This window comes from Colobus angolensis, unplaced genomic scaffold (genome assembly GCF_000951035.1).
Source record: "Colobus angolensis palliatus isolate OR3802 unplaced genomic scaffold, Cang.pa_1.0 Scaffold355, whole genome shotgun sequence".
NCBI lineage: Eukaryota > Metazoa > Chordata > Mammalia > Primates > Cercopithecidae > Colobus > Colobus angolensis.
In genome coordinates, this window is record NW_012116877.1 from 648997 (window position 1) to 662690 (window position 13694).

Below are 13694 nucleotides of genomic sequence, written 5' to 3' on the forward strand. Positions count from 1 at the left end.
CCTGTAATCCCAGCACTCTGGGAGGCCGAGGCGGGCGGATCACGAGGTCGGGAGATCGAGACCATCCTGCCTAACACGGTGAAACCCCATCTGTACTAAAAATACAAAAAATTAGCCGGGCGTGGTGGCGGGCGCCTGTGGTCCCAGCTACTCAGGAGGCTGAGGCAGGAGAATGGCGTGAACCCGGAAGACGGAGCTTGCAGTGAGCCGAGATCACGCCACTGCGCCCCAGCCTGGGCGACAGAGCGAGACTCCGTCTCAAAAAAAAAAAAAAAAGTCTTATAATGTTTTCAGAAAGTTTATGAATTTGTGTTAGGCCCCATTCAAAGCCATCCTGGGCCACATGCGGCCCGTGGGCCAGGTTGGAAGCTTGCCCTAGGAATCTTAGATGGAGACGGAGGCTCCATCTCACCTGGGTGTGGCACCCACTCCTGTGGCTCCTTTCCTCTCCATACTGGCCAAGCAGGAGCTGAATGTTTTGGAGGCTCCCTGGCGTCCTTGGCATAAGGCCCAGGTGCCCACTATGTGTTGGTGCCCGGCCTTTGCACATGCTGTCCCTCTCTGTGGAACACATTCCCTGGCCCGCACATCTTCCTCACCCCCATTCACCTCCCGGGCTCCACACAGTGCACTTCCTCAGGTGCTGCGCTGACCAGCGTGGTAGCTGCTGGCCACATGGCTATGGAGCCCTTGAAATATTCGAGTTCCAATCAAGATGTGTAAGATACACACCAGATTTCAAGGCAAAAGCAAAAACAGCTCATTCACAATTTTTATGCTGATTTGATAGTAAAATGAAAATATTTTGGATAGACTGGGTTAAAAAATATATTAAAATTAAGTTTACCTGCTTCTTTTTACTTTTCGAAATGTGATTGTCAGAAAATTTAAAGTCACATATATGGCTCACACTATTTCTGTGGGACAGCCCTGCCTCTAGCTAGGGGCTTTGGTGAGAACCAGATGGGCTGATGGGTCTCCTCTGGGCCCTGCTTCCCCGGCTGCTGAGGTGCAGGAACTGCGAGGGGAGGGCAGCCTGCCACGGTGCCCAACACAGGGCAGGGCTGGACACGTACAAGTGGAACAGGCAAATAAGCTGGGAAGGGCACAGAGAAAAAGAGCTCCTCATGACAGCACTTTCCCACCTTTTATTATTCAACACATGGAAGGGGATGGAGACACAAGGATAGGGCAACGGCAAGTTTCAATAAATAAGAGAAACAGGACGGACAGGCAGTGGGGCCCATGCCTGCACGGCCCCACATAAATAACCAGGTTGCTGAGCCAGAGTGGAGGTCAGGGCTGGGCCTGGCAGCCGCCTGCACTGCCCAGAAGCACTGGCACCACAGGGACGCAGAAACCACTGAGGCCCAAGGTGCGCTCCAGCCCCACCAACACTCTTCTCCCTAAAGCTCCTGAGATCTTGGGGCCGGCTGGGCAGGCTAGGGCTCTGTATCACAGTCCTGCCGGGATCAAGTCTGTTTTTTTCAGTTTCAGTAAAAACAGCTGGGGGAGGGGCAGGCACATGCATTAAGCCCCTTCTGTAGGCAGAGCCATGGGTGGACAGCCCCGCTGGGGTCTAGAAGGCAGAGGCCCTGGAAGCAGCAAAAACGGGGCTGGATAAAGCTACTAATAGGAGGGATGGTAGAGCCCAGCTCCCCAGCCCCCCACAACCCAGCCCAGAACCCGCAAAGGGCTGAAGAGGCCCTGGGTACTGAGAACGTCTCTCCTTACTTCATAGTCAGAAAAGTGGACCCAGCGATGGCCATAGACGTGCCCAAGATTAGGACCCAGGGATTCATTCTCCTAGCCCAGGACTTTCTGTTGCCCCTTCCCTTTATAGACCTGCTGGAAGAGGAGGGGGAGGCACATCTGCTCTAGGGCCCTGTTCAGAGGCAAGGGTGTGGCTAATTACCAAGGAATGGGGCCAGGGGTGATGGGCACGGGCCCCTCCCCTCTGCCAAGCCCAGCCCTCTGATGATACGGAGAATCCCGTGGGCTCCTAGGATCCAGCCAGGGCAAGCACGGGGGTCGGGGCATCCTGCAGGGGAGCAACCTGGCAGCAGGGCCGGGGCGGGCTCAGTCTGCTCCTGTACACAGTGCCCGCCGGCCGCCTGCCTCCTCACTGGGGCGGACACTCCCACCTCCAGGCCTCGGTCTTTGCTGTCCTATCTGCTGGGCCATTGCTTCTCGGTCCTCACAGTCCCAGCTGCAGCTCCACCTCCTCCAGGAAGCCTTCAGAACCTCCCAGGGCAGGGCCACAGTGTCCTCAGACTAGACTGCCCCTCAGATGACCAGGTTGCTCTCACTTAGGCGGACCACATAGCGGTTCTCCTGGTGGACAGGGGTGAGGGGTCAGAGCTGAGTCAGGGGCTGGCTTCTGGCTCCGGGGAAGTGGCCCCTGCCTAGGGCCCACCACACTTCCACCCTGCCCCGTCTTTGGCCAGGGTTGGCCCAGGTGCCAACAGATACCTTTCTCCCTGACCCTCACCTCGGTCTTGTTCTCTGCTGGGGGCTTCAGCCACTTAGTGTGGCTTCCGCCACTTCCTAGCAGTGCCTGCTGCTCAGCGGGGAGGCCAGGTTGTGGGGAGTCAGGGAGATCACCCGCCGAGGGCCCAGCCTCCGTGATGGTCTTCACCTCAGACACCATTGAACTTGTCCGTTGCTCAGGAATTCGAGCCACGCGGAACCTGTGAGGAGAGTGGGGCAATCATCCCCGTTAGCGGGGATCCCCAGGCACAGAGAAGGCAGCACATGCCCGGGGTCACACAAGTTCATGGTCCAAAGCCTGAGCCTGAAGGCCCGGGTGCCATGGGGGCCAAGATGCTGCCCTAGGGACACAAGGGCTCCATGTGAGACACAGCGTAACTGGGAAGTCCTGATCTCTCTGGCCACCCCCACTGCCCAGAGAGGCCCAATAAGGGCAAGGCTCCCAATGAGCAGGGTGCTCAGGGCCCAAGGTGGGGCCCTGCCTCCCCCTCCAGGCCCCCAGGCTGTCACGTCTTTACCTGCCCCTGCTGTGTCTGTGCCCACCTCACCTGCCCACAGACAAGATGGTGATCTCGCCCTGGCGCCCTGCCTTGGCCCCGGCCTTGGGAACCCTGGTCGGGTTAGGCAGAAAGCTGGGAGCAGAAGTAGTGGCAGCTACAGCCTCAGGGGACAGCAGCACCTCAGGCCACTTCTTCTGGCTACAACGGGAGCAGCAGGGGCCAGAGAGTGAGGCCAGGCCCTGCACGGTGTGGAGGTGGTGGTGGTGCGGGCAGATGTGCGGCACGTTCAGGGGCGCTGGCGGCAGCCTGCAGGGGGCACAGGCAGAAGTGGCCATAGGCCAGGCCAGGCCAGGGGCAGGAGACCCCAGCAGGCAGTGGAGGGAACAGGGTGACTTGAGGAGGGAGACCCAAGTGGGAGATCCCCAGGAGGCAGGCTGGTTAATGGGGTTTTGGCCCCAACATCTCCCACCAGCCCACTCACTTGGACACAGGCCTGTGGCTCGTCTGCACCAGCTGTTTGCTGTGGTACTCTTTCAGCAGCTCCTCCAGGGCCGCAGCATTCTCTGTGGGCAGCTGCAGTCAGACCCTCGCTCTGGCCATATGGGACATGCCTCCCACCCCCTGCCTCAGCAGAGAACACCCCCGCCTACCCTCCATACCACCGCTCCCAGCCTGGGCTGTGCACCTTTTCCTCCCACTTCATCAGGCAATTACAGGAGGCAGAGGTGTGCACTCCTGGCTCAGAGAGCACCAGGCTGCTCGAGGCACCCTGGCAGGGAAGGCAGAGCCTACCCTCCATACCACCGCTCCCAGCCTGGGCTGTGCACCTTTTCCTCCCACTTTATCAGGCAATTACAGGAGGCAGAGGTGTGCACTCCTGGCTCAGAGAGCACCAGGCTGCTCGAGGCACCCTGGCAGGGAAGGCAGAGCAGGGGGTACCCTGCCCACCGCGGCTGCCTCACAGGCTTCTGGAGGAAACCCTCCTCTCCTGGGCACTGGGATGGGGTCAGACCTTCTCCTCACCTTTCTTCTCTGTGATCAGGCGCACCAGGACCCCAATGGTGTCCTCATTGGCATCCTCAGTCCGGTAGGCAGGGTTGATTCCTGGGGAAGACAAGGGCCCTGATCCTCGGGAAGAGGGGAAGTCACGCTCCTGAGCTAAACCACGTCTGCCAGCAGAGGGCACCCCTGGCCTTCTTAAGGGCCATGAGCGTGTGCGTTTAGGTGACAAGTCTCCCAGAGCCCTGCAAATGTGGGATCCAGGCTCAGAGAAGCCCGTATCACCTTCACGACTCAACGCCGCTGCTTCCTGCACCAATAGCCTGGGTGCATACAGGCTTCAGGGCCACGTGAACTCCAGTCATTGACTTGGGCAGGGGAGGGGGCGGTGCATCAGCATCTACTGGGTCTGCACTGTCTCCTCAGCCTCAGGGAGCTGTGGGCTGTCACCCTACGCAGAACTCCCCAAATCTACAGCAAACTGCCATTCCATGGCCTCTCTACCGTGCCCTGTCTGCGTAACAATTTAAATGAGAGCCCCTAGTCAGCTTTGGGCCCAAATCTAAGAGTGTGAGAATGGGCCACGGTGATCAACCCTGGGCCCAGCAGCAAACAGAGCTCCTGGGACTTGCACCGAGGCAGCATCCAGCAGTTAAAGGAAGTCTCTAGGAAAACAAGCGCAGTCCCAGGCAAAATGGCCCTGAGTCACCACGTTCCTTCCTGCCAGCCTAATGATCCTGTCCCCTTCCTGCGCCTGCCAGACTTCAGTGTCAGGACTTAGAAGGGGCTCTGGCTCCCATGCCAGCCCCAGACAGCCCAGGATGCTAGCAAGGGAGATGCCATTTCACTCATGATGTGACCACAGGATCCCATGGGCCCAGGGGAGGGTGTGTGCACGTGGGCCCCTGCCCTGCAGGGGAGTGCTGGTGTGGGGAAGAAGGAAAGGGGCCCGGGGCCCTGGGGGTGAAGGTGGTAGCACATGCTTGTCCCTCTGGTTCCAGGCCTTGTAACTCAAACGACAGCCTGGGACCGAAACCCAAACCCCTCGTGGTGCCTGCCCAGAACAGAACAGCTGCCCTGCCAGCCCTCCTGACACAGGGCACTCCCCCTACTGCAGGCCAGAGGTCAGAGGTCACCTTGAGTAACTCCAAGGCCATCTGACCCTGGAACCATACACACAACTGTGGCCTCCAAAGAGTCCAGATCCCCACATCTGGGCAAGGCTTCACCCAGGGTGGGATCCTACTGAAGCCGCTTGACCAGCTGTGCTGCCTCTGCTCTGCCCCCACGGCCACACCTCTGTCCCCTCACCTTTCCTCCCATGTTGTCAGTCTGCAGTGTCACCTCCCAGGCCTCTCCCTCTCAGACCCCAGAGGCCAGGCAGGGTTCTGCTGGCAGCCCTCAAGTGGAGCTGGGGCTGGGCTCATGCCCCCCGTCCTCCCCACCTGGACCCCAGCCGGGCCTCACCACTGCCTCCACCTCCAGGGCCGGGCCCGACCTCTTTGTGCGCTGTGCAGTGGTAGCCCTTCCGCTTGAGGAGGTTGCACACCAGGATGCCCAACAGCCCCATGAGGCAGAAGACAGGCACGATGGCGATGACCGCATACTGGGCGGCCGTCTCCTCTGGGCCACCTGCCCGGGTGCCGTTCCCAGGCTGCCGTGTCTCACCACCGCTGCTGGCCCCTGCTGCCACCTCCACGCCACGTCGGGCCCGCCGACCCCACTCTGAGCATCACAGACGATGGAGGCAGGACAGAGGCAGACAGTGATACAAACACAGAGAGACAGGGGCCCAGGGCCTGAGTCAGAGGGGGCTGCAGGAGAGCCAATGCACCCAGGGCAGCCCACTCCCCGCCATGCTGGGGATGCAAAGGTCAACCCGCTGCCCTCCTGTTTTCCTTTCTGGCCATCGAAGCATTGTCCTGAACAGGCCTCCTCAAGATGGTCAGACACCCAGCCCCGCCCTCCCCTCATGCTGGGGACAGGGAGTGAAGAGACGGCACACAGGGCACGTGCCTGAGCACAGGGAGATGGGATCTGCCTCCCTGTGGCCTGGCCATGAATCCAGTGCCTCAGGGGTGACTGACTCAGCAGCGGGAGGAGGTGCGTGTGTGTATGTGAGTGTGTGCCTGCGCTCACTCATCTGCATGGGTTTTTTTAGGCAGGGTCTCACTCTGTTGCCCAGGCTGGAGTGCAGTGGTGTGATCACAGCTCACTGCAGCATGGAAATCATGGACTCAAGCAAACCTCCCACCTCAGCCTCCCAAGTAGCACCACCACGCCCGGCTAATTTTTTATTTTTATTTTTTGCAGACAGGGTCTCGCTGTGTTGCCCAAGCTGGTCTCAAAGTGATCCTCCGGCCTTGGCCTTCCAAAGTGCTGAGATTACAGGCATTAGCCACTGCACTTGGCTGGCATGAATCTCTTTGAGGAGATGGGGACAGGGGACAGACGACAGGTCAGCATGTGAGTCCCCAGCCCCCAGCTGTGGCTGCCACCTGCAGGATGCTCTCTGCCACTCGGAAGCATGGTGGTCAGAAACAGCCAGGGGAGCGGCTGACTGCGCCCTGCTGGAGACCCTTTGGCTACACGCCCTGCCCTGGGCTGGAAGAAGGACCCCACTGCCCCCACATGAACACTGCAGAGGCTGCTGGGCTTCAGCTCACTGGCCCCCTCCCGCACATACACCTGCACCAGTCCTAGCCCCAGTCTGCCACTCACCATCACAGCCATGAGTACCCAGAGGTGCCCAGGAACACGGTTGACATGGAACATGGGGAACCCCCCAAGGCCCAAACCACCTGCGAGGAGGGAAGATACCACTGAGGCCCAGAAGTTTCCCCAAACACTATCCTTAGGAGAGGCTGGATGCCTTCCTTCCAGGCACCCTCATTGGTTCTGCCCCATCCCATTTCACAGATGGGAAAACTGAGGCCTGCTCAGGATACAATAAGGCTGGGATCCCAGGATCCAGAGTCCTGGTCACCCAGCCAGGAGCCCTCCTCGCACTCCCTTTGGCTTACCCAAGCCAGCAGTCTCCACAGAGTGTATCTTGAGTTGCCGTGCCCACCTGGGCCTCCAGCCTCCTCCGAAGGCTGCAGCGGGCATGGGGCTGACATGGGCTGGAGCCCCATGCAGCTGAGAAGGTGCCTGGGGGGCAGGGCCTGCATAATGTGCCCTGACCTGGGTTCTGTGGGAGGTAAAGGGTGAGAGCATGGCCAGGAGCCAAGTCTGAGGACCCCTGGGGGGCCAGGTACAGGACTCTGCCCCTGGCCCTCAGGGCCCTCCCAGGACAGGTAGGAGGGCAGGGCAATGCTCACCAGGTTGGGCTCCTCTCCAGGTGGGCACTGCCAAAGGGTTGTTGATGTCAGGGTGGCCAGAGGCCAGGGCAGCAGCTGGAAGAACAGTAGGCATTGAAAGAGGCAGAAAGTGCTGGGTGTGGGGTCTCCGGGGTCATCTATCCCCCACCTATTTCCTGAAAGCCCAGTGGTGAGGACCACTGACCACTCCACCCGGGCTTCAGGGACACACTCTTCTAACCTCAATCCCTCACACTGAGGAAAACCTGTCCTGTCCCAGACCTGCTGCATGGCCAGTACCTGGGGAGGGAGAGAGCCACATCTGGCTCTGGAAACCCCAGATAAGGCCACATCAGGATCTCAAGCCCTTCCAGCTAACCAGAACAATGAGGAGGAAATGCTTCCGAATCCTCTCTCGTATTCTGTCCCCCTTCCTCCCGCCTTGGGTCCATCCCTGCCCCCATCACAGCTGGGCATATCATTAACCAGCCTCATTTATCATCCCTGGAGCCAAGTCGGCAGGTGGCGCTTCCTATTCTGGGCCCTCCCTTCAGCGAAAGTCTCCAGGACCAAATCCTCCCCTGCGAGCTCCCCTCGACGCAAGGTCACCCCATTCACATCCACACACCCAAACAGGGAGACACATCCCAAAGGAAAGCTCCGTCTTCTCAGTGTGTGTCCCCAGACCATTTCACTAGGAGTTCCCTCTGCTTCCCATTGTTAGGAAGGAACTGTCTCTCCTGAATCCCTCCTGGAGGTGACCTCAGTCCCCCAACTTGGCCTAGGCTGGATGGGGCCACCATCAGCTGCCCTGGAGATAGAACAGGGATCTCCTCAGACCCCAGAGCGGCTCCCAGCACCTGCTAAGGCTGGAAGGCCTCCTGTACATGGAGCAACCCTTAGCAAGGCCCAAGGCCAAGTCTTGCCCTCCCTGAGCTTCTAGCGTCACAGCAAAAAGATGGGCCCCAGAGCAGACCCCAAATGCTGTAAGTCTGTAATGCAGACTCGCCAGAAGCTCCAGGCAGCTGGCCTCATCCTGTGATCCTGGGACCTGGAATCTGGGACCCCCCAGACCAATACAGATCTTGAACCCCAGCATCTGAGGTGCTATGGCTCTCAGGGTCCAAATCCCAGCCCTCTTTTGCCCAGTTTCCTCTTGGTGCCCAGCCTACCCTCCAGGCTGGGCTCTGTTCTCATGCCTGCATGCCAACGGGCATCTTGCCCTCAGCCATGCCTGCCTTGCCCAGCAGGCCCTTCCTTCTCCATTTCCCTGACAAGCCTGGGTGGGCCCAGAGGTGCTTCCTAGGGTCCGACTGCCTCAGATTCTTCAAGAGCTGAGTAACGGAGCCCTGCCCGGCATGGGCTTCCCGGGGAGTGTCTGCACCCTCTTGCTGGAGGGCTGCAGGGCTGAGGGCGCGACTTTTCTCCTTCCCAGGGCCCATCCCCAACTCACCATAAGGAAGCAGGACAGGGGCCGGCACAGCAGACTTGGCTTCATCCTCAGGCCCCTGGTGGTTGCTGGCCTAGGGCAGATGAAGAGGAGGCTCGGCCAAGCAGCAGGGACAGGCAGGCAGCTGCTGTCCCCTCAGCACCACTTCCAGGATAACAGGACTCATGGGGAGCGGGCAAGGTGCTGCTGGGCAGGCAGAGCCCAGGGCTGCCGGCTCCACACCCCCAAGCCCCCAAGAGGGGGTTGCCCTGCCTGGGAGCCGGCCTCACAGGGCAGCACAGGCAGGAAGGCAGGAAGGCAGGAAGAAGGCTCTGCAGGCTGGGAGACTTCCCAGAGGAGGAAGGGCTTCCTTCCCCTTCCTTAAACTGCCAGGTGCCCCGAGGCATCAGCAGGGGAAGGAAGTGCGTGTGGCAGCCTGTGTCCCTGATGACAGGGTTGCAACCAACACCCAACACCCCAGCCCGCCTCCACACTCCAGCCCAGTGCTCCAGGCTCAGGCTCCCACCGCCTCCTCCTCATAGGTCTGCAAGCATGCCCGGCCTCTGCCTTCACTCCTGCTGCTTCTGGTCCAAGGAAGGCCTTTTCCTTTACCCTTCAAAGCCCAATGCGAAGGCCTCTCTTTCCAGAAGCTTCTCTAGAAGCTTTCCCCAAAGTGGGTCTGGCTCCCACAGCTCCCCACCCCATCTAGGTCCTGGTCCTTCCGCATGGCCACTGTCCATACCTCTTCCAGGGAGGCTGACTCCTCCCTTGAGGCTGAGACATGTCTGGCCACAGCTCTGCCCCGGGCAGACCTATGGGGCTGGGGTGGTCATGGCAGCCAGTGCTCTGTCTTTGTCATCTCTCCAGCACCTACTGCATGCGGGCACTGGAGAAATCGGTATGAACAAGACAGATAAGGTCCCTGTCTGCAGGGAGCTCCAGCCCAGGGGAGACCCAACTGCAAACAGAGAGAGGTGTCCCCACCAGTTGGTGGTAAGTGCCAGGAAACAAAATAGAGTGGGAGTGCAGTGTGTGATACTTCAGAGAAATATCCATGGTGGTGCCACGGCCCACCAGTCTGAGACTGAGGCCCCCAGGTGATGGTGGCCTGCTCGGGAGAAGCCTTCAGCCAGTGGATGAGGTGGACACAGCAGGACAAAGGACTCACATCAGACAGCAGAAGGTGTGGTGGCAGAGCAAGGAAGTCCGCTGTGTACTCCCTGGAGGCCTGGCTTCAGGGACACCAGGCTGAGAGAAGCTGTTCTCCTCAGGTCACACACAGCCTCTTAAGCCCAGGGGCAGCCTGGGAACCCAGCCACTGGCTCAGGGCCGCCGCAGGCTGAGTCCCCCCGCTGTGACTCCAAGCCCAGTGAGGTGAGAAAAGCGCCTCCTGTGGTAGGTCCCAGGTCACTCAGAGCCCTCTCCCTGCAGGCAGCCCGGCCTTCCCGCCTAGAATAGCAGCCCAGGAAACCGATCTGTCCACCCACCCTCCCTCTTGGCAGACCTCAGAAGGGCCCAGGGTTTGAGTTACACTCAGGGGAGGGAGTGGGCAGCGGTCACATCATCTCGGGACTCTCCAGGTCACTGGCAACCACTCTGGGTCCCAGGCCAGCTCAGGGGAAAGCCAGGGACAGGAGAAGGTAGGGCCACAGTATAGGGTGGAGGCCATACTTTGCAGTCAACACCCAAAAAATGGCACCCCCCAGGCCATTTGGGGAGGGCCCCCTGTCCTTCCTCAAATTTGGTCACAAGTCTTCCTTCCAGTTTCTGCCCCAAAGTGTCCTGTCCCCTTGCCAGGGCCCCACTTCCACCTCGAGCCTGTCTCCCCATGGCCCCTCTCCTGTCCTTTGAGGGATCTAACCCACAGACCTGACCATGAGCCCTGAGTCCTCAGGCTTCACCTCCCCACTAGGCCTGACTATGTACAACAGAGCCCAATGGTGGGGGAGGAGGGGTGGCAGGCTGTGGCGGGCATGGTAGCTCACGCCTGTAATCCTAGCACTTTGGGAGGCGGAGGCAGGTGGATCACGAGGTCAGGAGTTCAAGACCAGCCTGACCAAGATGCTGAAACCCCGTCTCTTGTAAAAATACAAAAATTAGCCGGGTGTGGTGGTGCATGCTTGTAATCCCAGCTACTCAGGAGGCTGAGGCAGGGGAATCGCTTGAACCTGGGAAGCGGGGGTTGCAGTGAGCCGAGATCGCACCACTGCACTCCAGCCTGGGCGACAGAGCGAGACTCCGTCTCAAAAAAAAAAAACAAAAAACAAAGCCAGGGGCAACCCGATAGCCCAGCCTCCGGCTCTAGTAGCCCTCCATGTCCCCAAGGTAGGCCCAGAGGGCTGACGCGGCGGTGAAAAGAGGCCAAACAACCACAGCAGAGAGCCCTATAACCACCCCGACTCCGGGTGGCACCTGCTAGGTGACCTGAGCCCACAGGGAGCAGCTTTGCAGCTGCTTATCTGCAGACAGATGCAGAGCTGTGTGATCTAGAATCTTCCAGGAGGAAAGCAGGGTCCAAAGGCCCAGACTCAAAGCCAGCAAGGGCCTACTCCAGCACACACACAGACACTGCCACCTAGGGCCTTGCGCCTTCTAATTATGCACCTTCTCATTACCCCAAACCAGCACTTACTCCAGTCTGGCTGCCCGGCCCCCACACTCAGCCCAGACTGAGCCCCCGCTGGACTTGCCCAGTCAGGTAGAAAGGCCTGGTGCACACACATGTCCACACCTGCTGCTCAGCACCCCTACCCCCTGCCCCATGAGGCCTCCACTGTCTAAATCAGCCCTGGAACCGTGACCAAAAAAACAGTTCAGATGGAAGCCCCTTCGGCTGCGAGGGGATTTGTGAAGGCCCCATATCCACCTCTGCCTCACCCTGAAGGCTGGGCAGTCAGTGAGGCGCCAGAGCCTCTGATGCCTGACAGAGGAGAGCCACACCCAGCCACAGTGGATGGGGAAGAGGGGCCCCAGGGAGTAGCAGAGAAGGAACTTAGCTTAGAGGCCACTCCTCCCATGTCTCCTAGCCTGGGGCCCAGTCTCCACTGCCACCAACTCCCTGTGGGACCTTGACATCACTGGGTCTCAGTTTCCTCATCTACAAGATGGGGATGTTCATCTGGCTGGCAAGGCTGTCACGAAGTTTTTGGGGGATTTCTGTTTTGCTTTGTTTTTCTGAGACAGTGTCTCACTCTGCTGTCCAGGATGGACAATCACAGCCCACTGCAACTTTGAACTTTTAAGTGATCCTCCTGCTTCAGCCTCCTGAGTAACTGGGACTGCAGGCATGCCACACCATGCCTGGTTGAATTTTTAAATTTATTTTTTGTAGAGACAGGGTCTCATTACGTTGCCCTGGCTAGTCTCCAACTCTTGGGCTCAAGCGCTCCTCTGGCCTTGGCCTCCCAAAGTGCTGGGATTCCAGGTGCGAGCTGCTATGCCCAGCCAGTCATGGGGTTTAAAGGAGGTAATGAAGCTAAAGTAGGTCATGGGATTTCCTTCTCCACAGCCCTTCTCCTCTGCCCTGCTGGCAGAGGGCTGTGATTAAGTATTTGTTTGCTTACTTGTTTATTCCTTGCTCCCCCACCAGACAGCAGTGAGGCCAGGGACGTCTGTTTTATTTGCCACAAAACTCCACACCCAGCCCCATGTCTGAAGCAGGAGGCCTCCAAACAGGCTCACGAGGCGGGGAGGGTTTCCTCAGACTCAGCCCTCCAAAAAAATGCTCGAAAAATGAGAACCAGAAATTCCCTGGAGAAAAGCCATCTAGCAAAGCCCATGGCCAGGGCCCCAAGCTGGGGGCCCCAGACTGTGATTGAGGCCACAGGCAGTGGAGCCCCAGGGAGGTGCAGCCCCGGAGGCCTCAGAGAAAGAGGAAGCTGTGCCACCAGCCCAGGCCACAGGCAGCTTCCCCTTTCCCAGAACTGAAGCTCGCTGCGGTCACTTGGGCCCTGCCACGCCACTCCCCTTCCCCTAGGCGGGGCCCTCCCCTTCCCTACAGTCCCTAAGCTCTCCCAGGGCCTGCGCCCATTGCTCCTGCCCCGTCGCCCTGTCTCTGACCTCCACAGCCTAGGTGCCCTGACACCGAGTTCTGGCCCTGGCCCTGGGCCAGCTCCCACCACCATCAGGATGGCGTCCTGACGCACCGCCACCAACCTCCCCCACCCACACACCTGCCATGCTGAGTGCTTTCCACCCTCACACACACGGTACCTGCTTTCTGCTCTCCCCTCATCGCTTGGCCAGCACCCACTCTTCCTTAGAGCTCAGCTCAAAGTCACCTCCTCCTGGAAGTACCCTCACCCCCACCTCCCCGTCAGCATTCATGGTGCCATGCAGATCCCACTACCCAGCCCTTTCCCCACTACGCGCTGCCTGCTCCATGCCCAGTGCCGACCCGGGCGGGTATGGGCTGCTTTGGGGAGAAGGCAGAAAAGGCGCTCTTGGTAGAGAGCCCAGCTATGCCAAGCTAGAAGGGCCAGTGAGCAGGCTGAGGGGGAAGGAGCCCAGAGGCTGGGGTGGGTCAGAACCCAGATCTGAACCCCTGGACTAACTTGGGGATACAAAGTGTGGGGTGCAGTCCCGCTCTGCTCTGTCCTGCACTGGCTCTGTGGCCCGCCTGCAGAGGGCTGTGGTGAGGCTGAAAGGAGAGAATCACATTAAGTACTCAGCACAGGCCTGGCACAGAGTAAGCATTCCCCACACTTCACTGTGACTCAGTTTCCCTACGTGTGGAATGTGGAGGAGAAGGGCACACAACTTTTTTTTACATTCAGTGCCTGGCGCAGAGTCTGGTACACAGGTGGTGCTGGGTTCGCCCTGGTGGGAATCTGGAGGGCGGGAGGGTGGAGGAGACGGTAGGAGTCTGGAGGAGTTTGGGAAGGTTAGTGGGCAGTGCTCAGGTCACACCAAGGCTCAGCTGCCTGCCAAAAGGCCTGCACTTCCCCCTAGGGCCTATGGGAGCCTGGAAGGGTTAAG

At 59.5% G+C, this 13694-nt stretch overlaps 1 protein-coding gene across 1 annotated transcript; it reads right to left on the bottom strand.

Annotated features, from left to right (window-relative positions):
• Positions 1 to 283: 283 nt before the first annotated feature.
• On the bottom strand, positions 284 to 12994 carry RELT (RELT tumor necrosis factor receptor). The gene is made up of 11 exons (XM_011953033.1): positions 12930 to 12994; positions 8742 to 8811; positions 7310 to 7384; positions 7013 to 7179; positions 6711 to 6790; positions 5457 to 5714; positions 4014 to 4094; positions 3472 to 3553; positions 3039 to 3296; positions 2492 to 2690; positions 284 to 2334 (listed from the first exon to the last, which is right to left on the bottom strand). Exons 2-11 carry the CDS (start codon positions 8784 to 8786, stop codon positions 2287 to 2289), a joined length of 1293 nt encoding a protein of 430 aa, XP_011808423.1. The 5' UTR covers positions 8787 to 8811; positions 12930 to 12994; the 3' UTR covers positions 284 to 2286.
• Positions 12995 to 13694: the final 700 nt, after the last annotated feature.

Bases quoted from the DNA above. Each gene is read 5' to 3' on its own strand.
- RELT (XM_011953033.1), bottom strand. From the start codon at position 8,786: ATGAAGCCAAGTCTGCTGTGCCGGCCCCTGTCCTGCTTCCTTATG. The intron at 3,554-4,013 runs GTGAGGAGAAGG...AGCTGCCCACAG, and splicing joins CCTGATCACAGAGAAGAAAG to AGAATGCTGCGGCCCTGGAG. The intron at 3,297-3,471 runs GTGAGTGGGCTG...TGCCCCCTGCAG, and splicing joins AGCCACAGGCCTGTGTCCAA to GCTGCCGCCAGCGCCCCTGA.